Raw genomic sequence first — 25,234 nt, 5'->3', positions numbered from 1 at the left:
ATATATGTCACTGGTTCTGTTTCTCTAGAGAACCTTGACTAAGACATGGTGCAAAGCTATATGTGAAGCACCAAGCCAGACTTTTGAGGGAGATTCAGAAACACATGTGTGGCAGACATGACAATGCATCATTCAAGAAAGGACTTATTGCCTAGTTTTGAGGAGTGTGATTAGCGAACAGCCACTAGCTGTCAGTTCTTCAGGCTCTACTTCAAACTTTGAGCCAAGGTCATGCTTTTCTCTTCTTGAAATTGCCCCAACCAATGACTAAGCAAGGCAGTTGTACAAGGGCCTAGCCATTTCGGTCCAATATGGACTGCTCTAATGGGCATTTTTTTGCCCTGGAGCTGCCTGTAAGGCCAATAGAGACTTTGTCACTTCTGTAAAATGTTCTTATGGTGCCCCCTGCCCAATCCTGCATCTTTTCTGTCACAGGTTTTACTTCTTAATGAGCCTTTTACTTCCTGGAGAACCCAAACTGCAGCAACATGAAAACAAATAGCTCTTACAAGGTCAACTGGGAAGAGAAGGAATGCAGAAAAAAGAATGAAACAGTGCAAGCAGCATATATCAAATGCTGAGAATGTTATGGATTGTCAACTGTGAGGATGTAAAAGCTATAACCGAGCTCTTCAGGTCACAGATATTAGGGAGGGCAGGTCAGTCTGGGTTACAGAGAGTTTTGTAAAACAAGTTCTACTTTCTAAATCAAAAGAAATGGCTAGATCTTTGTTAAATTATTAGAGTCCTTGGGGCATTAATATATTACATTTCACTCCCTTGGACTTGATTTCCTAATGTGTTGTTAGTTCAGAGGGACTAAAGGTATGTTATAAGCTATTTTGTTAAAAACAGACTTCTAATCCAGTATGAATTGTTTTTTAAGACTTGGTTACTAAAAATCAAAATTGGCCTTCTAATATAGGTAAGCAAATGACACTGTATATGGTACATCTCAGTCTCCAAATCACCTTTATATTCCAAAGGGCAATTTTTTCACTTTTTGAAACAGATCACTGTCAAAGGAACAGTGTGTATTTTACAGTCTGTTGAAGATACATAGCTGATGGTTTACTATCCTGATTTTCTGTAAAACCCATCCCACTGGAGTCAATTCTGACTCTTAGCAACCCTATAGGAGAGAGTAGAACTGCCCCCATAGAGTTTCCAAGGAGCGCCAGTGGATTTGAACTGCTGATCTTTTGGTTAGCAGCCATAGTACTTAACCACTACGCCACCAGGGTTTGGTTATCAAACAGGGCTTAGAATCTAGGTTGCTTAAAGACTTTCAGAAAATTTGGCATGCTATTCCTAGTCATGCAGGATAAAGAAATTCAGATGTTTCATACCACAGAAGGTTGAAGACCACCATAAAGCACTGTACAATTAAAATATGTTTGGAGATTTTACCCCTCTATATAGCTTGGAATGGAAAAAGAAAAGCTTACTAATGGAGTTCAAGAAGTTGTGGAGAGTGAAGGACTAATCAGACTATGAGAAGCAGATAGATAAAATTCTTTATAAAGAAATTGGAGCCTGGTGGCACAGTGGTTAAGACCATATTCTGTCCTGTACGGTCACTATGAGTTGGAATCAACTCAATGGCAGTGGGTTTGTGTGTGTGTGAGGCTTTTTTTGGTTTATAAGAAAATCCACAGTTAAATGCTGAAGGAAGGATATAATTTTCATATTTAAACTAATTGGTCTAGAAAAAAATTGTTATGAAGTAGTAACTTTAGCCATGGGTAAGGAAGTAAAGGAAATGAGAGAGAGGGTCTGAAAAAAAGTTAAAACATTGACTGTGATTGTCTTAGTTATCTAGTGCTGCTATAACAAAAATACCACAAATAGGTGGCTTTAACAAACAGAAATTTATTTTCTCACAGTTTAGGAGGCTAGAAGTCCAAATTCAGGGTACCTGCTCTAGAGAAATGCTTTCTCTCTCAGTCAGCTCTGGAGGCTTTCCTTCTCTGTCAACTCTGGAGGAAAGTCCTTGTGTCTTGAGCTTCTGCTTCCTGGTTCCTTGGAGATCTCCGTGTGTCTTAGAATCTATCTTACCCATCTCTCTTCTGTTTGCTTGTTTAATCTCCTTTATATCTCAGAAGAGATTGACTCAAGATACACCCTACACTAATCCTGCCTCATTAATAAGAGGGTAAGTTAGAAAGTATTGTTATTAAGGTTCCAGATCATACATGTGTGGGTTTATTTCCTACAAAACATGTTTAAACACGTCTCTGCAATCTCTGGATGTCCATAGACAAGTTTTCTCAGTAATGCACTTGTCTTAGTCTCATTAGGGTGCCTTAAAAAAAAAAAATACTTTTTGTGCCATGGAAAAAAACAATTTTGAGGTCAAGGCTAATACCAAATTTTTAACAAAACTCAAGTGGACATCTTCCCAAATCATTGTAACTTTGCAACAAGTTTATGGGAATGCTGTCCCACATAAAACAACAGTTTTTAGATGGATCAAACGTTTTAAGGAAGGTCGGGAAGACCTCAAAGATGAGCCAAGAGAGGGAAGACTGCTCAAAAGGTTATGATGACTGTTTTTTTTTTTTTGATTGTAAAGGGATAGTCTTGATAGATTTTCTTGAAGGACACAGGACGATCACAGGGGCTTACTATGAAGAAGTTTTAAGAAAATTGAAAACTGCATTGGTGAGAAAAAGGGCCAGAGAGATGCACTGAGGAATTTTTTTCCATCAAGATAATGCACCTGCTCATTCTTTGAGGGTAGCAAGGGCTGTCCTACTAGAATTTCACTGGGAAACCTTACCCTATCCACCCTACAGCCCTGATCTTGCCCCTTCAGACTTCTTTTTGTTTCCAAAACTCAAAGAACATTTAAAAGGAGCACATTTTGAGTCCCTTGAGGATGCCAAAACTGCTGTTTTGAAGTGGTGAATAAACGAGTGCAGAATTCTTCAGAGAAGGGTTAGAGAGATGGAAACATTGCCTTCAGAAGTATATAGACCTAGATGGAGGATATGTCAAGAAACAATAGCTTCACGTTCTCATATTTTGGTTTAATAAAGGTTTCTATGATTTTATAGTAATGCTTTTTGGCTTACCCTTGTATAACAAAGACAACCCATTCTCAAATGGGATTATAACCACAGGCATAGACGATTTACAACACATATTTTTGGGGGACATAATTCAATCCATAAACAGTGATCAAAAGAAATGGAGACCAAAAGTACAACAGAGGGAGATGACACACTTTGGGAAGATAATTATACTCAAATGTCAGAAGAGAAGTAACTAGATTGTGTAAAGAGAGTTAGAAAGGATCCTGGGACTACATCAAAAATTTTTAAGAAATCAAGTTCTTTCTAAGGTTGAGAGTTTATCCCCAGTTTTCTGATCCTTTAGGCATTCATACTGCGCTTGCCACTTTGGACTTCCATGGAAGTATGTGCTTTATCTGCATATCATGATAAGATCAATGTGGTACGCTGAGCAACGGCTCGCAAATATGTAGATGTCCTAAGCCCTAGAACCTCGAGTACTACTTTACATGGCAAAAATGACTTTGCAGATGTGATTAAACTATGGATCTTAGCATGGGGAGAGAGATTATCCTGGAATTTATGGGCCTAAATGTAGCACGTGTCCTTGTAAAAGGGAGGCAGAGAAAGATTGAGGGAAGTGGTGTTTCAGTGGTACAATTCTTGTCTCCCATGTGGGAGACTCACTGGGCTAACGGACCTCATGTGCAACCACCACTTTTCTGTCGGTAGAGGCTTCGTAATGCAATTGCCCCATGAATTTACACACATTTTCTTATGCACCTGGAAGAGGGTCATTCTTTCTACTGAGGCTAGGACACAACTGGGTTAATGAGATCAAGTCTTATTCAAGACTGCAGTCCATTACTTGGCATTTAGTAGCTTGAATGAATGCACTCTAACCACTGTACACTCTTTTTAAAAAGCCTACATTGGAGTGATTACCACACTGCTGTTGCTACCAACCCTATCAGGTAAGACAGCTGCTTCACAAAGAGTGTAGTATATTATCTGTTTATGCTAACACAGTCAAGTTACACTCTTTCCTCTGCACAAGGGTGGACACATTAACAGCCCAGAAGATTAACATCTAACTGGAAAATGTGCTCCATATGCAGTTCCGAAACTTCAGGTTTTTTTACAAGGACACTTCCAAAATGCAATATATAATTCTTTTAATACGTTACATCAAACACACAAATTTCCTTAATGTCAGTCACAATGAACACAAAAATTGTACAGAATAAGGGAAAAACAGTGGTGTAGACTTTGGAAGTTTTCCTTGCACAAATTCTTTCATTTCTGTGCTTTGGGCCCATTTACTAATTTCTGGAGGCAGTATGAACAATGTCTAGCCTAATGGCCTCCTGTTTAGAAGGACTATCTTTCTTTAAGGTTAGCTTTTGAAGCAAAGGCAGAAGCCAACCTGGGTGGTTATCTTCCCCTGTATAAATTGACAGGCCTCTCAAGATTCTGAATTGGCAGTAGTCAAGACATCATTTACCACTAAGACAATGGCCCGAAAGGGGTCTCTTTGCTAGCTTGCCCCTTTATCTTACTTACAATATGTTCTATTCATGGAAAGAAGAAGGAAAAAAAAATTTCCTTCTCTATTTGAATTATTTTTTGCTAGCAAGTTTGAGAGGACTTCAACTTTTGCAATTACAGTAGCTTCAACCAACTGTACTGAAGGCTGTGTTGTTAGTTGTAGGTGAACTCTGACTCATGGTGACCCCATGTGTGCAAAGAACTGCTCCAAAGGGTTTTCAAAGCTGTGACTTTTGCAAGCAGATTGGCAGGACTTTCTCCAGAGTGCCTTTGGGTAGGTTTGAACCATCAGCCTGTCAGACAGTAGTCCAGTGCTTAACCATTTGTGCCACCCTGAAGTCTGTGGGTTTACGGATCCACGATTTCCAGAATCCAGGTCACCACCTCTTCTAAACCTACACGTGTTTAACAACAGAATGCCAAGAAAAATCAAAATTGGGTCTCACAGCTCAACGAAATTAAATCTAGTCAGTGACTGCATAGGGGGAAAATCTTATTAGAATCTCTTCAGAAGTATTTTATATTATTTATATACACATCCTTGTCTGTAAATTGAGTCAACAAAGTAATCCTGATAGGCATAAAGCCACTCTATGCCAAGCTCTGTACTGTGTATATTCAAAGTTTTTTAATTCCTTCAAAAATCCTCTGGCAGTAGGAATTCTCATTTTTCAGTTGAGGGAAGAGGTTGAGAGAGATTAGATAACATACTCAAAGTCACGTGGCTCATCAACCTTGTGCTCTTTCTAAAGGGCTGTACTCTCCCTGGTTTATCTGCATGATTAGGTGAATTCCACTGTTATCTAAAAGTAGAACGGCTTTGGCAGCCCCAGATGTTAATTACCTGGGGATACAAAAAGGGAAGGTGTCAGGAGCCTTGGTGGCGCAGTGGTTAAAGCAATCGACTGTTAAGCTAAAGGTTGTTGGTTGGAAACCACCAGCAGCTCTGCAGGAGAAAGAGATAGCAGTCTGCTTCCTAGAGATCTACAGCCCTGGAAACCCAATGGGGTCACTATGAGTCGGAATCGACTGGATGGCTGTGGGTAAAAGAACATTTATACGATCAAGCAGTCACTTCAGAAAGGTTTTAGTTGATGTTTCACTCTTGAAACGTTATTGTGTGGAAGCTCTAATTATTAATAATACAGATGAGAGCAATCCCCTTATCCTCCGTTCTCCTTAACTCCTGGGGGTCACTGTAATCACCTCACTCTGGTATGTTGGGTGTTCTCCGGTATAGCGTAGTTGTTCACATACTAAAGCCCTGGAGTGTTCTTATTTAGCTTATCTGATTCAACCCTTTTCAGCTCAATGCATTAATGAAAACCCAACACCAGTTTCCCGGTGAAGGAAATGTACTAGTCTCAAGCGCATCTGTCCATACATATTTTTTATCTCTTAAAGCGACATCGGGTCACAAGTGTTACTTTACTGGAATCTTTTCAGAGAGCTTCTTTTTCTATTGCTCTTTTTATTCAGGGGCGTTGGATTTATGTTCAGTGTAACTGAAGTTAAAGCATGCATGCCAAATATTGATTAGTTCTTCTTCCCGAGTGTTTGAGAATTACAACTGACAACACTGAATCTCTAAACTTTTTTTCTTCCACATGGTGGATAGAGTTCTCAGGCAGGCGGCAGTCTGGAGCTCTGATAAGACGGCGCCTCCTGTGTGTGTGGTGTGTGTACCCCCAGGGACATCAGGCTGCAGTTGTCCGCCTTAGCAGTTTCACATGACCAAGGTGAAGAGGGGTCTTCCGGTCCCCGAGTCACGTACCGGTTTGCCTGTTCACAAAGTACCCTCTTCCACACTTGTCGTCCCTGCGGTACCGTTTCGTGACCGCAAAGCCTTTAGGAAATCTTTCCCAAGAGAGACATTAAGGGTCTGTGGCTACCTCGCCTCCCAAGTTGCAACGCTTGCTTCCTATTGGGGAGTGGCTGGGAGGGGACTCCAAGGTTCCCTGGTACTGGAGCATGGAGCTCTGCTCCGTTTATCTGACCAGGAGACTTGCGGAAGCACACACAACGCCGGCGGTTTGCAGCACCTGCCGATTTTCCACTCTCCCCGGCTCGTTCTTCTGCTTGCACCGCCCTGCGCCCGCCCCTCCGCCCTCCAGACTGAAACCAGCACCCTCGCCTCTCCCGCGCTTCTCTCCTACCACCCGCAATGGCCTGCCTTTTATAGGTGCCGCAGCCAATGAGCGCTATCCTTTCCCTCTTCTCGCGCGACCGGCCAATCGCCGCGCCCCTTGTGTAATCTTCGTCTCCTCGGCTGCTCTCGGCTATTTTCGCTGTTGCTGGCTTTTCAAGGGCTGCTCGCTCGCAGCCAGAGACGCTGCTTTTTTTTTCCGGGTTCGGAGCCGTTCCGGATGCTTTAGGCTGCCGGATGTCTGATCTCCGGATAACTGAGGCGTTTCTGTACATGGATTATCTGGTAGGTGCGGGACAGGGGCGGCGTGTCACCTCTCAGCTTCCGACGTGCCCGATGTCCCTCCGCCTGGAGGGACAGGCTTTTTGCTTTCTTTCTTTGGGATGGGATGCCTTTGGGGTTCTTTCTCCTGCAGCCAGCTGAAAAGCTGTGCCCGGGAGTCGGAAAGGCGGCCGTCGGGGCCGCGCGGCAGCAGCACAGAGTGGGTGGTGGGACTGACAGGTAAAGGTGCGGCCGGGGCCAGCCGGGCTGCGGGGCGAGGGTCGCGCTGGGGTTGCCCGAGAGATGGGGCCGCGGCGGCGGGGCGTCTGCCTGCGGTCGGTGTCTTTGCTTTCCTCTGCGCTCCCCGCAAAGGACTTTCTTTCCGGGGAAGCAGGAGTTTTCCGCTCTCCCTCCAGCAGAACTCCAGGTACTATTAAAGAGCCATAACCAGAAAGGCTTACTAAGTGCCTGGCAGCCTCGGTCATTTGGTTGTTATTAGATCTCTAAAGCTATGACCTCGGTCGCGGCGGGGTTTTAAAAGAACATTACCGTAAAGTAGACGCGACTAAACTACATCACAACCTGGCCGAAACAGGACTTGGCAGGCAAAGCCCCGCCGTTCAGCTCAAACCGTGGGTGCATGCTGCTTTTACCCTGTGCAGGGATTGGGTCCCTACTGTGCTTTTAGGCTAGGCTTGTACTGAGAAGTTTAGGTAGGAAAAGTGTCAGCACAGAGCTGGGACTGAACGTTATTTTAAAAAATGATTTGTGTGTTTGTTTTGTGGAATTATGCAAGCACCATGTATTGTTCCAGAAATTACATTTCCCCATAGCTGCATGTTTCTGGTCAAGGGAATCCTCATTTACATTGGCTGTGTCAGATTCTATACAATTACTATGTTTACCTTGTGAGACAGAACCGCTGTTGCAATGCAGAGTTGGAGTAGAGTTAAAAACATTGGCCCTCCTGTCATCTTGTTGGACACATGCACTCGGTTTTCTACTGCAGATTGGCCTGGCAGAGATTTGCGAGCGCCTTCTAGGAATTACACTTTAGGCTGTACTAAGAAAGACTATGAATGCTTTCCTGATAAAGAAATGTTGGACAATGACTGGTTTTGTAATGTTGTTTGTGTATTTGGGCTTATTTTAGTTTACATGGAGAAAATGTTTTCCCTAAAGCTTTGTGGCTTGATGAGCTTGTGAGGGAGGATGGTCATTGCAGTTAAAACTTGACCTTGTGAGTGGAGCACTGGACCAGAGTCAAAAAATCTGAGTTCAAATTCTGTTTTGTTATTTTGTTATTCTTCTGCTGATGGCAGTAACTTCCTCTATGTTTGTGATCTTGGGACGATATCCACCCACTACCATTAAGCATATTATCTGATGTAAAGCATGCTTTAAAATGCAAAGTGCCATGTTGGTTAAGAGAGTTGCCTAATGTGACTGGAAGATTATTTTCTAAATTAAGTAACTGGTTAATTTGTAGCTTGTCTTGTAAAATACAGTATTATGCCCAAATTAAAGCCAAAGTTGCTGAGGATAATTGCCAAATAGGAAAGAGCAACATTACCTATACTATTGAAAGCTAATTTTAAATACTTAGCTTAGTTCCTAAAGAGAAAATCAAGTGGTTCTGATCATTTTATTATTTTCTTTTTGCACTAGGTGTGTTTTAAATTTACAGATTGCATCAAAGGCTATCTTTGAGGTGTCAAACCTACCAAAACAGTTAGTGAAAACAATATTGTAAACACTGGTTAATTAGTCAGATTAATCTCTCAACCAAAATAAACCAAACCTATTGCCATAGAGTTGATTCAGACTCATAGCAACCCTATAGGACAGAGTAGAACTACCCTCATAGGGTTTCCAAGGAGCGCCTGGTGGATTGGGACTGCCAACCTTTTGGTTAGCAGCCGAACTCTTAACCACTACGCCACCGGGGTTTTCAGATAGGCATAATTTAATTGTGGGTAGATGAATGTTTGTGGGCTCTAGTTTACCCTAAAAGCAGATTAATTTGTTTGCCAGCTTACTATCAGTTTGGTGTCAAAATAATGTGCCCCAAACTTGACATTCCTTCCTGTTTTACCTGTCACGCCCCTACGCTAGTTTAGCTTATGTTTTAAAAAATTATTATTTTGTCACCTTAACTTTGCTATTTTAAAAAAATCACAAGTGTAGTGAGACATTCCCATAAAAAGTAACAAAGCATTGTTGTTAGGTGTTGTGGAGTCGTTTCCGACTCATAGTGTCCCTTGGTACAACAGAATGAAGCACTGCTTGGTCCTGCACCATCCTCACAGTCGTTGCTTTGCTTGAGCCCCTTATTGCAGCTACTGTGTCAGTCCATCTCATTGAGGGTCTTCATTTCTTTCAATGACCCTCTACTTTGTCAAGCATGACATCCTTCCCCAGGGACTGGTCCCTTCTGATAACATGTCCAAAGTACGTGAGATGAGTCTCGCCATCCTTGCTTCTAAGGAGCATTCTGGCTGTACTTCTTCCAAGACAAATTTGTTCATTCTTCTGACAGTCAATGGTATATTCAGTATTCTTTGCCAATACCGTAATTCAAATGTGCCAGTTCTTCTTCAGCAAAGCATTATTTAGGTAATTATTGGAGGTGAGGAAAAGAATCTTAAAGGAAACAGTTCAGTTTTTGAGTGTGCAAAGTATCCCCAATCAAAAGGTTTAAGAAAATCTTTAAGCATTAAGTCCAGTTTTTACTGAGATTGGACTGAAACACACACACACACACACACACACAAACAAAAAAAACTCCTCCTGAGGTGATCTTTTTGTATTTACGTTTTGCCTAACAGCTTTCAGAAAAAATGATCTACGACAGATCATTCGTTTCTTCTTCTTTCAAATTGACTTTTTTCCTTATGCATAACTTTTCTGATGTTTATGAAAAACCAATTTCTGAAAAATAAAAATTTATTTGACAGTGTCTGTGATCTTATTTTAAAATTAAATCAATTTCTAGGTTCTTTTACTTGTTGTTAGATGCCATCAAGTCGGTTCCAACTCATAGCCCCTGTATACAACAGAACTAAATGCTGCCCAGTCCTGGACCATTTTAACAGTCGTTATGCTTGAGCCCATTGTTGCAGCCACTGTGTCAGACCATCTCGTTGAGGGTCTTCCTCTTGTTCCCTGACCCTCTGCTTTACCAAGCATGATGTCCTTTTCCAGGGACTAGTCCCTCCTGATAACATGTCCAAAGTACATGAGACGATGTCTTGCCATCCTCGCTTCCAAGGAGCAGTCTGGCTGTACTTCTTTTACTTAGTACCCAGAAAGAAAGGCTCCTTTTCATTCCAGGTTTGACTTGCCAGATTTTGCTGAGTTTCTGGACTAGAGTAAGCGCCTCATCTGTACACTTGACAGGAATAATGATGTGTGTCTTCTTTTTTTTTCTTCTTTTTTTAATTGGTGTTTGACTTTCTTACTGCTGTGGAAGTTGCAAGAGGGAGCTGTGTGTATGTATTGTCCATTGTTCTTTGGACTGGATGTCATCACTTAACCTTTTCCTGTGGAGGAGAGTAGAAAGGAATAGAAGTGAGAGAAAGATGGAGGTGCTATTTTTAACAGCTTTTAATAGAATTGAGATATTAAAACAGATGAAGAATCTGTATTTCAGAAGTTACTGTTGATTTCTTAACTTGAGAGAAGTACTCTCAATTAGAGGTGATAGATAAGGTGAGGGACTGTCCCTTAATGTTTAAGACAAGGTTTTTAACTGTTTGGCTACTAACTGAATGGTTGGTGGTTCAGATCCATCCAGAGGCACCTACGAAGACAGGCCTGTCGATCTACTTTCAGGGTCACAGCCGTTGAAGACCTATGGAGTACAGTTCTACTGTGGAACACATGGGGTTGCCATGAGTAGGAATTGACTCGACAGTAACTTTTTTTTATTCATTTAGTTCAGGGAGATATGTGGTAACTGGCTAATCGTAAATAATTGTATGTATCACCCACTGCCTTGCATGGTACTGGAAAGTGGTAGGATATTTATTTGTTGAACTGAATGAATATGACATGAAGGGACAATTCTACTTTTTCTCACCAGCTTCTAAACTGAGCTGAGATAAAATCTGTTTGGATTAGGTGTTTGGTTTTGTGGAATGCAGAATGTATCTTTTACTCTTAACTTTATCAGATGTAATTTGTTTAGCCTGGGTGGCAATTTAAAAATCAAGATCTCTTTTTTCCAGTTGATAAGGGAGTCTTCCTAGGAGGCCACACTCCAGCACCTCTTTTTTTTTTCCCCATTGTGAGGTTTAAAGGCCATGTTCATACCTGTCAAGCCTGTAGGTAAAGGTTTTGTTGCTGTTCCAACAGGCAGTACCAGCATCTTGCTCCATTTCTCTACTGACAGGTAGAATTAGTAAGATGATGTGCAGAGCTTTTTGAATAAGGTAGGAGAAAATAGTCCAGTTATAATGAAACGGAAAAACATGTTTAACCAGATTTTCTTGGGAGGTTGGACAAGATCAATGTCCAGGTTCCCTTCAGTTCAAAAGTTTTTTTTTTCCTTGACTTTCTTAGTTGGTTTATGGTAGATTTCACCTATTTCCCTTTTCTGCCATCAAAAAAACAACAATAAGATTTGTTATATTCTGTGTAATGTCTATGAAGATTAAATGAGAAAGTGATTTATAAACAACACATTGCTTTTGAAATATAAAATGTTAATGTATTGTGATTATATTGGTGATATTTGATATTATTCTTATACCTCCTGTGGAATAACTATTGCCACTCGGTGGTAAGTATTAGACTTACCTTTTAAACTATTCTCAACATATGGAAAGATTGGGGTTTAGTCATCAGCAAGCAGGAAATCATAAGACTCTCATGAAGATTGTTTAATACTTATAAAAATAAGTCTTCACCATGTTATTTTCATTAATCCACTCAACAAATATTTATCGAACGCCTGCTTTGTGCATGACTCTAAAAGTCATGGGTGATGAGCCCCTACCTATGACATTCTCCTTGGCTGCAGGACTGGCTGGAGCATGGCTGTAGGGGGACCTGTGGCAGGGCAGGTCAGGTATGGCACCTAGGGGAGGATGGCAGCTTGTGATGCACTCCTTTGCTTTCTGGTATGTTTCTTTCATATTTTATATGTGTTACTTTGTTTTATTATGAACTAAAATGCAAGGTTAGAGTTGAGAATGTGACAACTACAAATGCTTGATTAGTCTTGGATTTATCATTGTCGTTAGGTGCCGTCGAGTCAGTTCTGACTGATAGCGACCCTGTGTACAACAGAGCAAAACACTGCCTGGTCCTGCGCCATTCTCACAATCACTGCTGTGCTTGAGCCCATCATTGCAGCCACTGTGTCAATCCATCTCCTTGAGGGTCTTCCTTTCTTTTGCTGACCCTCTGCTTTACCAAGCATGATGTCCTTTCCAGGGACTGGTCTCTCCTGATCATATGTCCACACGTCCTTGCTTCTAAGGATCACTCTGGTTATACTTCTCCAAGATAGATTTGTTCGTTCTTCTCGCAGTCCATGGTATATTCAGTATTCTCTGCCAACCCAGTAATTCATATGTATCAATTCTTCCGTCTTTCTTATTCATTTTCCAGCTTTTGCATGTATATGAGGCAGTTGAAAACACCATGACTTCTGTCTGGTGCACCTTAGTCCTCAAAGTGACATCTTTGCTTTTTAATGCTTTAAGGAGGTGTTTTGCAGCAGATTTGCTCAATGTTAAAAAAAAAAATGGCGGAGTTCTGTATGTTTTTTCCTTGTATAGACTGGTTAGGAATCCCTTGGTGGTGCAAATGGTTAATGCGTTCGGCTGCTAAGTAAAAGGTTGGAGGTTCGAGTCCACCCAGAGGTGCCTTGGAATACAAGCCTGGTGATCTACTTCTGAAAAATCAGCTATTGAAAACCCCATGGAGTACACACCTTTAACTAATACACATGGGGTCACCATGAATCGAAGTCAACTCCATGGCAACTGGTATAGACTGGTGAACTTGGCCTAGTTTGTTGCTCATAGGCTGCACCTGCCATAACAAAATTGTATGCCTCAGTTGGGGAAGATCCGATGAGAAGGTGGATGAATCAACACAAATCCAACACCATTCATAGGCTATAAACCAACTAAGCAACCAAGAACAGAAACTCATGATGTACCTCAGATGGTTCTGTTGTTGTTAGTTGCTGTTGAGTTGGCTCCAACTTATGGTGACCTTATGTATAACAGAATGAAACATTGCCCAGTCCTGTGCCATCTTCATGATTGTTGGTATATTTAAGTACATTGTTGTGGCTATTGTGTCAGTCCAGCTCATTGGATTGGTTTCCCTCATTTTCATAAATAAGCCCATTCAAAATGAGGAGTGAAGATACATTTATAATTTCATGTGATGTTCAGTTGTCTTAAAAATGAGTTGTTTTTAACCCTGAATGACTGTGAATATTACAAGTTGTATTTGGTGTGACTCACTATAAAGTAGTGATATAGGACAAACATTTTAAATTCTGAACTTTGAGTGAGGCAAATAGTCACAATAAATATTCCTTTATTAATAAATCGTAAGATAAAAATAGCACGAACATAGTAAACAATGATCTACCATCTCTAGAGTTCACATAGAAAAGTGTTAACTCTGGTTCTCGACCTTATATTAGCTTCAGTTGCTCTGGTTTTGTAGTGTGAGTCCTAGCAGAAAACACACTATGAGTTATAATTTGGAGAGTAAAATCTGTTAGTATTTATTGAACACTTATATGTGCCAGACAATGTAGTAAACACTTTCCACATGTAATGTCATTTAAACCGAGACTTAGAGAGGTTGTGCAGTTTCCCCAGATTCACAGATAGCAAATAATAGAGTTGGGATTGTGGCCCCAGCCTTTCCCTCTCTGCTGCCTTCCCTGTGGGAAGTGGAGCCCATTCTCTTTTATGCTGGGGCAGAGGCTCAGGCAGCTTGGTTTTAAAGCTGTGGGAATACAGTTGCAATTTTAGCAGTATATTTTTAATACTATGCTTCTTGGGTGAACAGGTGCAGAAAAGTGCTCTTGACCACTGGGCCGTGAACAGGCTGACTGATGCCTGTGTCCTCAAGAACTCGGCCTCTGCCACTTATGGAGACAGCTGGGTAGAAAGAGAATTGACCCTCCCACCCCACAATGTCCTACTCTGGTCACTAATGTAATCTTCAGCATCAAATGTTCTATTAAGTGACTGTAAATGGGTTTCCAGGCAACCCTGTTAGCTTCAGCCCCCTGGTGTCACTTCAGGGGCATGTTTCTGCCTGCCACATAACCACGTTTTCTTTTGAAGAGGCCACTGAGACCCAGATATATTTATCTATCTGTTTTAAGTCTGTTACACTCCTTTACCAAGTGCTATCTGGGAAGTGGGGCTGTCCCCAGAAGACGCCAGGCCCCAAGCAGCCTTTTGCTTCTGGATTTCCGTTGGGCAAAGTCCTCTGATGACTTCGACTGTAAAGGGTTATGTTTCTAAGGAGAGGGAAAGATTTATAGGGAAGGGCTGATAACTGCATTGTGGGTAAAAAGAAACTGGAGTTTCCTCTGGTACTTCTCACAAATTGTATTAATGATTGTGTGTGTGTATATGTGTGTGTGTATGTGTGTGTGTGTGTGTGTGTGTGTGTGCTGTTTCCGTCTTGAAATTAATAATTTTTGAACAAGGGACTTTGCATTTTCATTTTGTACTGGACTCCATAAATTTATGTAGCAGGTCCTGACTTCTAGTATTAATGGCGTGAGAATGTCCCTTGGATGACCCCAGGGCAGTGGCTGTCATCTGAGTGTGTAACCTGTATTAGTACAGGATCCTTGACCATCTTGATCACCAGTTCATCACCAGAATTCACTGTGGTGCCTGGTAAATAAGGGACTATATTCCAAGTACAGTACAAATGTTTTACCTGCATCATCTGATTTAATCCTTCTAACAGTCCTGTTAACCATACATTACTGACTTACAGAAGAGGAAACTTGAGGCTCTGAGAAGTTGAGTATTGGCCAAGATCATGAGACCAGTGGAGTGTCAGGGCTAGGTTTGAATCAAGGGAGGCCCTCCCAGGAACTCTGTTACAATACAGCTCCTGCTGGTGAATCTGTCCGGGTTTGTACCTTGTGTTCAGAGAGTTTGCTTACGAATTTTGCTTTTCTTTGTTGCTCACTCTCTCTTTTACTCTTTTGCATAAACTTTGGTGTTAAGTATTCTGCTCTTTGGCTCACAGCCAAACACACCTTCATGATTTTGATAGTAACTAAACATTGGGAAAGTTGGATTTGCAGGATCACTTTTTTTTAGCACTACACGTGAATCATATAAGTTGTTTAATGAAATTTTATTATGTGAATTTTAGTCTTTATTATGATTTGTCAGTTTATATTTTTCAGTTTACAGAAGTGATTTCTAATCATATTAATGTAACCATATTAATTATGTACGTGTTGAATATATATAGTCTTGCCCATGTAAGGACTGAGATTATTTTGGTAGCATGTTTATTATTAAAGTAAAAGCTTAATAAAGGAAATTTGGAAAGCACAGTAGAGCACAGTGGAAGCAAAGGTGATGCAAATGGTTAACATACTCGGCTGGTAACTGAAAGATTGGAAGTTCAAGTCCACCCAGAGGTGCCTCAGAAGAAAGACCTGAAGATCTACTTCCGAAAAATCAGCCATTGAAAACTCTGTGGAGCACAGTTGTACTCTAACACACATGGAGTTGCCACGAGTCAGAATCATCTTGAAGGCAACTGGTTTCGTTTTGGTTTGGTGATCTGGCAACCTAAAGAATCGGTTAACAGATGTTGTGCTATAGTCCTCGCCCAGGCAGAAAATCAACCTGGCGTCATAATAGAGATACAGCTTTGTAGCCTGCTTTTTCACTTAGAATTTTAACAATTTCTTTTCTGCATTATACTGATAAAATATAACTTAGTTAACTAATCACCTTTTTGTTGAATATTTTAGGTTTGTTCCAATTTTGGCTGTTACAGATAACTCTGCAATGAATATTCCTTATAGATACTTCTGTATTTTTTATGGCGACATGTTTGAAAGTGTAAGGAGCAGTAGTTCTATGGTACATTAATGGGGTCTTCCTACAAAAAGGAGTTCCAGATAGGTTTGGGGAACAGGGTCAAACAAAGTTAAATAGGTTTTCTTACTGTAGAATCTTTAATATGCTAATATGCCTGATACAGCTATAAAGGGGAGATTATTACATGCAGTGTTTCAAAACCTTTGGGTTATTTTTGCTTTAAGATAACGTTCTAGAAATAGATCTGCTGAGTCAAAAGTTACCCACATTTTAAAACTCTTGAGATTGATTAATTAAGTTTATATTTGTAATGCTCGTAGAACAGCCCCTGGACATAATCAACCACTGTTTATTAAATCAAAGTTATGTAATAGGAAGGTGGTGATAGTGATAATTAATGTTTATTGAGAATTTACTCTGTGCCAGATTCTGCAGGAAGTGGTTACTACACATTTACCATTTATTTAGTCCTTTCAATAGCCCTCTGAGAGGTGGGAGCTATTATTATTCCTGTTTTGTGGTTGAAGAAACCTAGTGCCATGAGTTAGAATCAACTTGATGGCAACTAACAACAACAGGATCAGGGAGAATTGAGTGATCATAACTGCTTCAGTTGTTAAAAAGGTTGAAGACACTTCTATAATCTTAATGTGTACATATTTTTATTATTAGGGTAGAGAAGAAAAATAACTGACTTTGAAGTCCTGATGTGAGTCCCAGGTGTGATATAAAGTATTTCCCAAATCTCAGTCCACAGAAAAGTAGAAAAGTCAGGAGAATGTTGCAAGGTAATAAAAAAAATGTAATATACATATTGAAAACCCATTGCCATCGAGTTGATTTCGACTCATAGTGACCCTATAGGACAGAGTAGAATGAAAAGTTTGAGATTATATCTTCCCAACTTTTTGTGGATACTGAAGTATCCTCTGTATTCTGAAATGATAGTGAATGGTAGGATCTCTTTCTTTCTCTCTTAAAATGTCATTATCTCGCAGAATAAAGAAGATGACAGTCCTGTGCCAGTCCTCAAATTTGTATGTAGGTATGAATATGTTTAGACTGTACTTGTTTCTAAAATCCCAACTACAGGGAACCTGGTCTATGAGTCAGGATCGAGTCGATGGCAGCGGGTTTTGGCCTAAGACAAATGATGATAAGCTACAGTTTCCTCATTTGCAAAGTCAGGTAGCATCAGGGCCATTGTGAAGACTAGCACTAGTAAAGCATGAAAACTGTAACCTCCTTTAAAATAAAATTACATTGTAATAATCTCTATACTGGTTTGTATAAGAGCGCTTATGAGTTGATATAATAACATCAACAGTAGGGGCAAGTGCACATAAAGTGAGTCTGTGTATGTATTTATGTGTCCTTGATATTTTTTCCTTCATTAATGACACTTTGGAGATTTTTTTACCCCCTCATATATGGCAGTGTACAATTTTATTTTCTAAAGTAATTTAACTAGATGTTATGTAGGAACACATTCTTTCCTGTACATTTTAAGAGCCAGGCATCAAAAAGTTGTCCTTGATCTTTGACAAGTTTTTTTGTTTGTTTGTTTTTGGTCTGTTCAGCAATTTACTTATGTCTCAAGAAGAATGTAAAAGTTAATTTTGTCTATCACTTTAATTTTTATTCCCTCCTTTTCTTTCTGATTCAGAGAGTTTTTAAGGTACAAATCTTGATTAAGTGATTTGAGAATCTTATTTATATTAAAAAACTTTAACATAAGGTTTTTTGAGGGTTGACTGTGATAATGTATACAAAGTAATACATGAACATAAGATGTTATGTAAAGCTAATGTCCACCTATCTTTTTTTTAATTAAAATTTTTATTCACCCAAAGAAATTGTTGTCTTTTTGTTTTTTGAAAATTTAGGTATAACTTACATACAGTAAAGTACACAAATCTTAAAAGTGTAGCCAGATGAATTTATATATACCTGTACCTTGTAACCCCTGGATGGAGATGTAAAAATATCCAGTGTTCCAGAACATACCCTTGTGATCCCTCCAGGCAGTACCCCCATAGATTAGTTTTGTCTGCTTTTGAGATCCATATAAATGGGATCACAAATATGTATTCTTTTGTGTGTGATTTCTTTCATTCCACATCACTATGAGATACATCCATGTTGTTTCATTAATTAGTAGCTTGTTCTTTTTCATTGCACCATAGTATTGTATGAGTACACCATTATTTATCCATTCTTTCGCTGATGGGCATTTATATTGTTTCCAATTTTTGGATATTTGGAATAAAGCTGCTAAAAACATTCTTGTGTATGCTTTTTGGTGAAAAATTAGCACTCATTTCTGTTGGGCATCTACCCAAGAGTGGAATTATAGGGCCATAGGGTATATATATGTTTAGGTTTACAAAATATTGGCAAACATTTTTCCTAGATGATTGTACCAACTAGTAGTTACCGTTACTCCACATCCTCATCAGTACTTCATATTGTCAGTTATTTTATTCAGCCATTCTGGGGGGTGTGCACTCCAAAGAAATTTAGAGTTGACCAGAGCTACTTCCAAATTACTAGACACTGTTGTTGTGTGCTTTCGAGTCAATCCCAACTCAAGCTCATATATGACAGAGTTGAACTGCCCCATAAAGTTTCCTAGACTGTAATCTTCATAGGAGCAGACCACTAGGTCTTTTCTCCTGTGGAGCAGCTGGTGTGTTCGAACTGCCACATTTTGGTTAGCAACTGAGTGTTTAACCATTGTGCTACCAGGGCTCCTTGACTAGAAACTAGAACAATATAATAAAAAAAGATTATAAGGCAGATTTTTTTTTTTTTTTAGTTTGGAGAAATTACAGTGAAATCTGTGAAAGCCAGAACTCGAGTGGACTGCCTTGTTTCTCTGAGCCTTGCAAGTTTTCCACCTTTGACAGGGTACAGTTACCACTTTTCTCTTGCTCTCTGTTTAGTGGAAAATACTTGTGTTTTCCTTCTCTGACAGGTTTCTGCCTTACATAGGTTCCAGCTTTCGCAGGTTTTGCTGTATTTGGCAATGTTCTGAAATTCCCACATTATATTATTCGGTTATGTGATTTGTTTGAAAACTCTGATGTTGCTGATAGAATTTGAGAAGGTAGCATGGGAGTCAGTTGATTGATTCAATTTCTGGCCTTGCCACCAAGCATGGGAGCTTAGGCAAGCTAGTCAATTTTATTGACTTAGTCTTCTTCATCTATAAAATGATGGGGTTGGTTAGATGGTCTCAAATGTCTCTCTTATTTTAAATTTTTTCTCAGTCATCTTATATCCTTTCTGGAAAGCTATCCATCTTTCCGTTTTTTCTAATTCTTTGATTTAAGTCATTATAAAGTTAAATTATTTATTATTCATTCACTCAACCACTCTAATCATTATTATTTTTTTAAATAAGCCTTTTATGTTCTGATACTGTCCTGGGCAGTAAGGGTACACAAGTGGGTAAGACATGGCCTGCCCTTAAGAAACTTATAGTCCTGTAGAGGTGTAAAATAAGCAATTACGTTTTGGAGCGGCAAAATATAATTTTGTATCTTCGTATATAGAAGAAAATAAAGATTACTAAGGGAGCATATAAGGAGCCCTGGTGGCGCAGTGGTTAAGCACTTGACTGCTAATTGGAAGGTCAGCAGTTTGAATAAGTCGTTCCAGGGGAGAAAGATGTGACATTCTGCTTCCATAAAGTTTACAGCCTTCGAAACCCTGTGGGCAGTTCTACTCTGTCCTATAGGGTCGCTATGAGTCGGACTCTACTCTCAGGGAGCACATGAGAGGGGAACCTACCCTAGACTTGGGAGCTGAGGAAAGCTTTCCCAGAGGAGTCATTTTCAGTCTGCAACATTGAGGTTGTGTTGGCCTGGTGACAGGCAGGACCAGGGACAGGCAGAGGGAACAACTTGTGCCGAGATTTGGGGATGAAAAACCCTATGACTTCGAAGAACTCCAACGGCTCCATGTGGCTGGAGCAGGGTTAGGAGCATGGCTAGACACCAAGCTTCAGAGCCCAGCCAGGGACACATCATGGGAACTCTAAAAGTTTGCCTGGAGTGACATAGTCAGATCTGACTGCAGTATAATGAAGGATTGGAAAGGGAGGTCAGACTGGTGCAAGAAGACCAGTTAGGAAGAGGTCCTGATCCAGGAATGAGATGGTGTTCACAATCAGGTAAGGACAGGAGGAATGCAGAAAAGTTGATGAATTTAAGCAACACTTAAGAATTGACAGAATTTTGTAATTGGATGTGGAAGATGAGAGCAGGAAATAGAAGAATTCTCAGGTTTTTGATTTGGACATTGTTCTGATTATTTATTACCGAGTAACAAACTTTCTTCAAAACAGTGGCTTAATACAATCACAGTAATTTATTTTACTCATGAGTCTGCGGGTTGTCTGGGCTCAGCTAGGCTGTTCTTGCTTGGGGTCCCTCATGAAATTACAATCAGGGTGGCTAGGGTTATTTTAGGGCATCTTCTCAGATATGTCTGGTACCTGGGCTGGAACACTCCAACAGCTGGCAGCTAGACAAGCTTGGTCTCCTGGGTCTCTCTCTACATTATGGCCTCCTGGTAGCTGGACTTTTTACATAGTGGCTGAAGGCTCACAGACTGAAAGTACGAAGAGAAATTGTCAGAAGCTGCCTGGCCTTGTCTAACCTAGCCTCAGCAGTCACGCAGCATCACTTCCACTGCATTCCATCCATCAAGGCGGTCACAGAGGCGTGCTCAGGTTCAAGGGCAGGAGATACAGATACCATCTCTTGGTGGGAGGAATGTTGAAGAATTTATGACTATGTTTTAAAACTACCACATGCAATGAGGTGGGTGAAGGGGTCATGTACTGTGATAGGTAGCACTTGAAGGAATACCAGGTTGGGATGTAGTTTGAAGAGCTTGATTTTGGATTACCGAGTTTGAGCTGCGTGTGTGAAATCTAAGTTGAGGTTTCAAGTAGGTAGATGGGAGATCATAGATGAAGTTTGGAGATGTAATTAAAAATAATACTTAACATTTATTGTACTTGCTATATACTAATACTACATTATGCCATGTTATATTATGTTTTTAATACTGTGTGAGAGGCACAGTGCTAAGTGTTTTCCACACATTATTCTTTTACTATTATTATTTTAGAAATTAGAAAACTGAGGCTTAGAGAAATTGAGTGTCATGCCCAAGACATGATAGAGTCAGGATTTGAATTCAGGCCTGGCTGATGCCTCAGGTTCTTAACCACTGAGATGATAACTAAAGCACTGGCATGTATGAGCTCACCCAGGGTAGATTGTGCAGAGTGGGAAGAGAAGAACTCTGAAGAAGCCCAGGCCTTGGTCAATGCTGGCATGTAGTAGGCACTCAGTTTTTATGGGATTAACAGAAGAAAGGGAATCCAAAAAAGGAGCTTGATAGGGAACTGAGAGGTTGAAAGTAAACCTGGAGAGTGTGTCCAGCAGGCTGAGGAGGGAGACTGTTTTCAGGAAGAAGTGGCCAGTTGTTTTAAACGTCACCCAGAAATCATGGAAGATAATGACTAAGAAATGATAACTGGGTTCACATCAGTTGTGACCTTGGCCTGAGCACTTTCAGAGGACTGGTTGGGAGGAGGGTGAAGATTAGGGGAAGAGTGGGAGATGAGGCAATGACATTGTTGCAGTGAAGTCTTTCAAGAAATTTCACTGTGAAAGAGATGAAAGATGGGGCTGACTGGAGGGAAGAGAAGGTTGAGGGGTCGTGTTCCTTTTCAAACAGGGCTGGGTTGAGGTGATTTTAATGCTGATGAAGTAGAATGTTAGGTCATTTTACTGTAACTGGAGTATTGGTGGGGTAGGGGCTTTGAGCAGGGTAGGAGGGAAGTAGCTGCAGTGAAGAACAAGGACCAGAGATGATCAGGGAAACAGAAGGGTTGATTGCTGGCAGTGTTGAAATTGGAGACCATGACCCAGTGACACAAATCTGGGAGCTTGCGTAATTTTTTTTTTCTTCCAGTCCTTGTATCTGGGATGTAGGTGTTGAGAAGGTGGACAATTAGGGTTTTTTCCAGGTAAATTGATGAATGGGATAAAGGGATTTAGGGCACTGGCAAGAAAATGCTTGATGTGATACATCTTGAAATCTAAGTTAATGGAAAGGAAGGAAATGAAAATGGAAAATAGATGATGTAAGGGACTGGTAGTCTTGATGAAGTTGAACAATAGGTGTTATTTTGAGTAACTACTGAGAAAACTGAAGGGAGAGAAAGTTCAGTGTGGTCAGACAATAGGATGTATGGATTTAAGATCGCAGAGATAGAGCAGTTCACTGAGGTGAAGTCTCCAGTGTGTGGCATGACAGGCAGTGGATAAAAGATGGTAAAGGAGGTCAGGACCAATGAAACAGAGGAAAAGGAAATACAGCCAAGATATGGGATGGGCCTCAGGGATGGTAAGTTACTGTGATGATGGTAGGACTTGGGTTGAAGTGAAAAGACTGAGCTACATGTGAAAAAGGAGAAGTAATATAGAAGAAGTAATCTGTAGATCTTGAGGGTGATCTAGAGTGATTTCGTTAGGTCACAAGGTAGAGAGTACATTTAACAAAGCTTTTGCAGATGTAGAGAAGGTTGTTTAATGGTTAAGAATGCTACAAGCTTTGGGTTAAAATGTCTGGTTCCACCACTTTGTGTAATTTTGGGCAAGTTACTTAACTTCTCAGTGCCTCACTTTCCTCATCTATAAAATGGAAATAGTAAGAGTAACTACCTTTTAGTTTGGTTGTGAGACACCCAAATAATGCATGTACTCTTAGAGCAGTGCCTGACACCTCCTCCTCTTCCACCTCCTCTTCTTCCTCATCATAGCTAAAAAAAAACCTTAACATCATTTATATCGGCAGCATTTTGTAAGGGCTTTACTCATTTTAATCCTCACAAGAACTGCATGAAGTAAGTACTATTATCATCTCCATTTTTCCAATATCAAAACTGAGACACAGAAAGGTTAACTTATTCAAGGTAATACAGCTGGTAAATGTTGGGTTGGGTTCTGATTCCAGGATATCTGGCTCAAAGCCCTCCCTCTTAATCAGTAATGCATAATGCATCTTAAGTACACCACCATCACCACCGCACTGCTGCTATTATCACACCACCACCACTATGGCAGAGGGTTCTGTGGAAAGGCTATGGCAGGGGAGGGAGGAGACTAGCGTGAGGTTGAGTTGTTGGAGAGAAGACAGTATGGGGTAAAGACAGCCATAATATGAAAGATGGTGGAGTTGGGTGGTATTCTAGAAGAATTTGAGGTAGCAGTTCCCTGGTTAGAGGGTTGGGAGAAAATTAGGTCCAAGTTAGTTATTCTATGGAGGCAGCTCTAGTTCAGATCAATAGACCCACAGAACAATTACTTGATTCTTAAGACCCTTAGAGCCTCTTTTCTGGGAGACTCCCTCCTCTCTGCTAAAAGGGGTCACACTTCCAAGGGGGTCTTGTTCACTGGTTGGTGGGGAGACTGGATTCTCCTGAGGGGCTTGGTGGCCAGCTGGGTCTATCCTATGGGCTGGATCTATTTGGAGGGCACCCTGGGTTTGAGTCCCTGCTAGCACCAGGTTCCCAGGGCAGGGAACTGGTGGTTTGAAGGCTTGCGTCTAGAAGCTGATGAAGATAGCCCAGGCCTAGACCCTTTAACTGGACCAGTGTTTTGGAACCAGGAGTTTGTTTTGTTGTAGGCAGCCTGCTTAGCTACCCTTCGTATATTATGTCTGGAACAATTGAATATAATGGGATGGATGTTAATGAAGCTGAAATGGCCTATTTGATCTTGCTTTCTATTTAGTTAAAATTATCACAGAGTTTATTATTGCAGAAATAATTTTTGATTGGAGAGTTGACTTTCCCCCCCACTCATGTTTAAACATTCTCTCCTTCTTCCAGCCCTTCACTGCAAAGACTGAGTTGAGGCTCCTTACAGGGCTGTTCGCAGGGCCGCCTTAGACAGTTATGTGTATTGGGCACTGCACAGAGGAGCCTGGTCAAGGGGGTTTGGGTGGGGTGTGAAATCTAGCACCTGCTCAGCTTGTGCCCATTGTAAATTGGGGCAGAGGTGCTTAATGGACTAGCCATGGCCCTGCCTCAGGCCTCTGTTCCTGTCTCTGTTACAAAACAAAGCACATTGTGTCACAGTGCATGGGCAGGTCATGGGTCTCCGGATCCCCAGAGCCTGGCACAGGTACACACAGTAGGCTGCACAGCGTAGGTATTGGTGAAGAGCACCAACTTTGGTGCCGGACTGCCTGACTTTGAATTCTGGCTCTGCCACTTACCCTGCTGCTTAACTGTGCAGCCTCTGTGCCTCAGTTTCTTCATATGCAAAATAGTCATAATGGTAGTACCTGCCACACAGTATTGAGTTAATTAAGTAAAGCATTTAAAAGAGATGCTGGCACTAGAAGTAAGTGTTATAAAAGCTTTTGTTATTATTGAATTGGGATTTTATATATAAAACAAGGACTTATGGTATTGTTGTCACCAAAAAGATTCTACTCAGATTCTGTTCATATTTCCAGTATTACCATTTTAGAAATCTTTTTCTGCCTCCACCTAATAAACATAGTGCAGAATAACTGGGTTAAAGATACTGCAGCTGCTTGTGGGTCATGTTTTCAGTGGCAGCTGTTTCTGATTTACAGGGGTGAAAGGTCCTGGCGTGGCATTACAGTAGGCCACATCGCTTTGCAGGCCACTTCTTCTTATGGCTGTTACATAAGTATGGCCAAATGAGATGACTCACTTTAAAATTAGTAGGCAGGTTTCCTGAGGCCCTACTCTAGAACGTTATTATTGCTTGGACCTCTCAACTTCTCTTTTGTTGGAATCAGTCTGAAAGTCAAGTTTCTGCTTTTGAGAACTTTCTTCCCTACCAGCCTCTATCCCTTCTTCCCCTGTAAATGTTTCCTGAGAGGCAGCATGTTGTAGAAGAGTGAGCACTGGGCTGATTTATTGGCTAGTGTTGCTGTTCTTTGTCATTTTGAATGTTTCCTGAATCTGACTGATTCTCTTTTGAAGTCACTGACCTAGATGTAGAAACCTCTGATGATTATTGGATTTCTCTTTCTCTGTTTTATTTTATATAGAAACACTGTGCTTCTGAATTGTTCATCAGTAATATTGCTTTTAGCAGACATAGGAGTCCTTGGATGGTGCAAACTGTCAGTGC

At 40.7% G+C, this 25,234-nt stretch overlaps 1 protein-coding gene across 3 annotated transcripts in view; it reads left to right on the top strand.

The window, feature by feature from the left end:
* Positions 1-6,710: 6,710 nt before the first annotated feature.
* ARL15 (ADP ribosylation factor like GTPase 15) overlaps positions 6,711-25,234 on the top strand; it is a 540,185-nt gene continuing 521,661 nt past the window's right edge. For all 3 annotated transcript variants that reach the window (XM_023734973.1, XM_023734972.1, XM_004380461.2), the window contains exon 1: positions 6,711-6,996. In XM_023734973.1, coding sequence (XP_023590741.1) covers positions 6,949-6,996 — 48 coding nt within the window. In that variant the 5' untranslated portion in view covers positions 6,711-6,948. The remainder of the gene's footprint in view (positions 6,997-25,234) is intronic.

This window comes from Trichechus manatus, unplaced genomic scaffold (genome assembly GCF_000243295.1).
Source record: "Trichechus manatus latirostris isolate Lorelei unplaced genomic scaffold, TriManLat1.0 scaffold00074, whole genome shotgun sequence".
Taxonomy (NCBI): Eukaryota; Metazoa; Chordata; class Mammalia; order Sirenia; family Trichechidae; genus Trichechus; species Trichechus manatus.
Note: the sequence above shows the minus strand (reverse complement) of the source record. Positions and strands in the feature narration are given on the sequence as shown.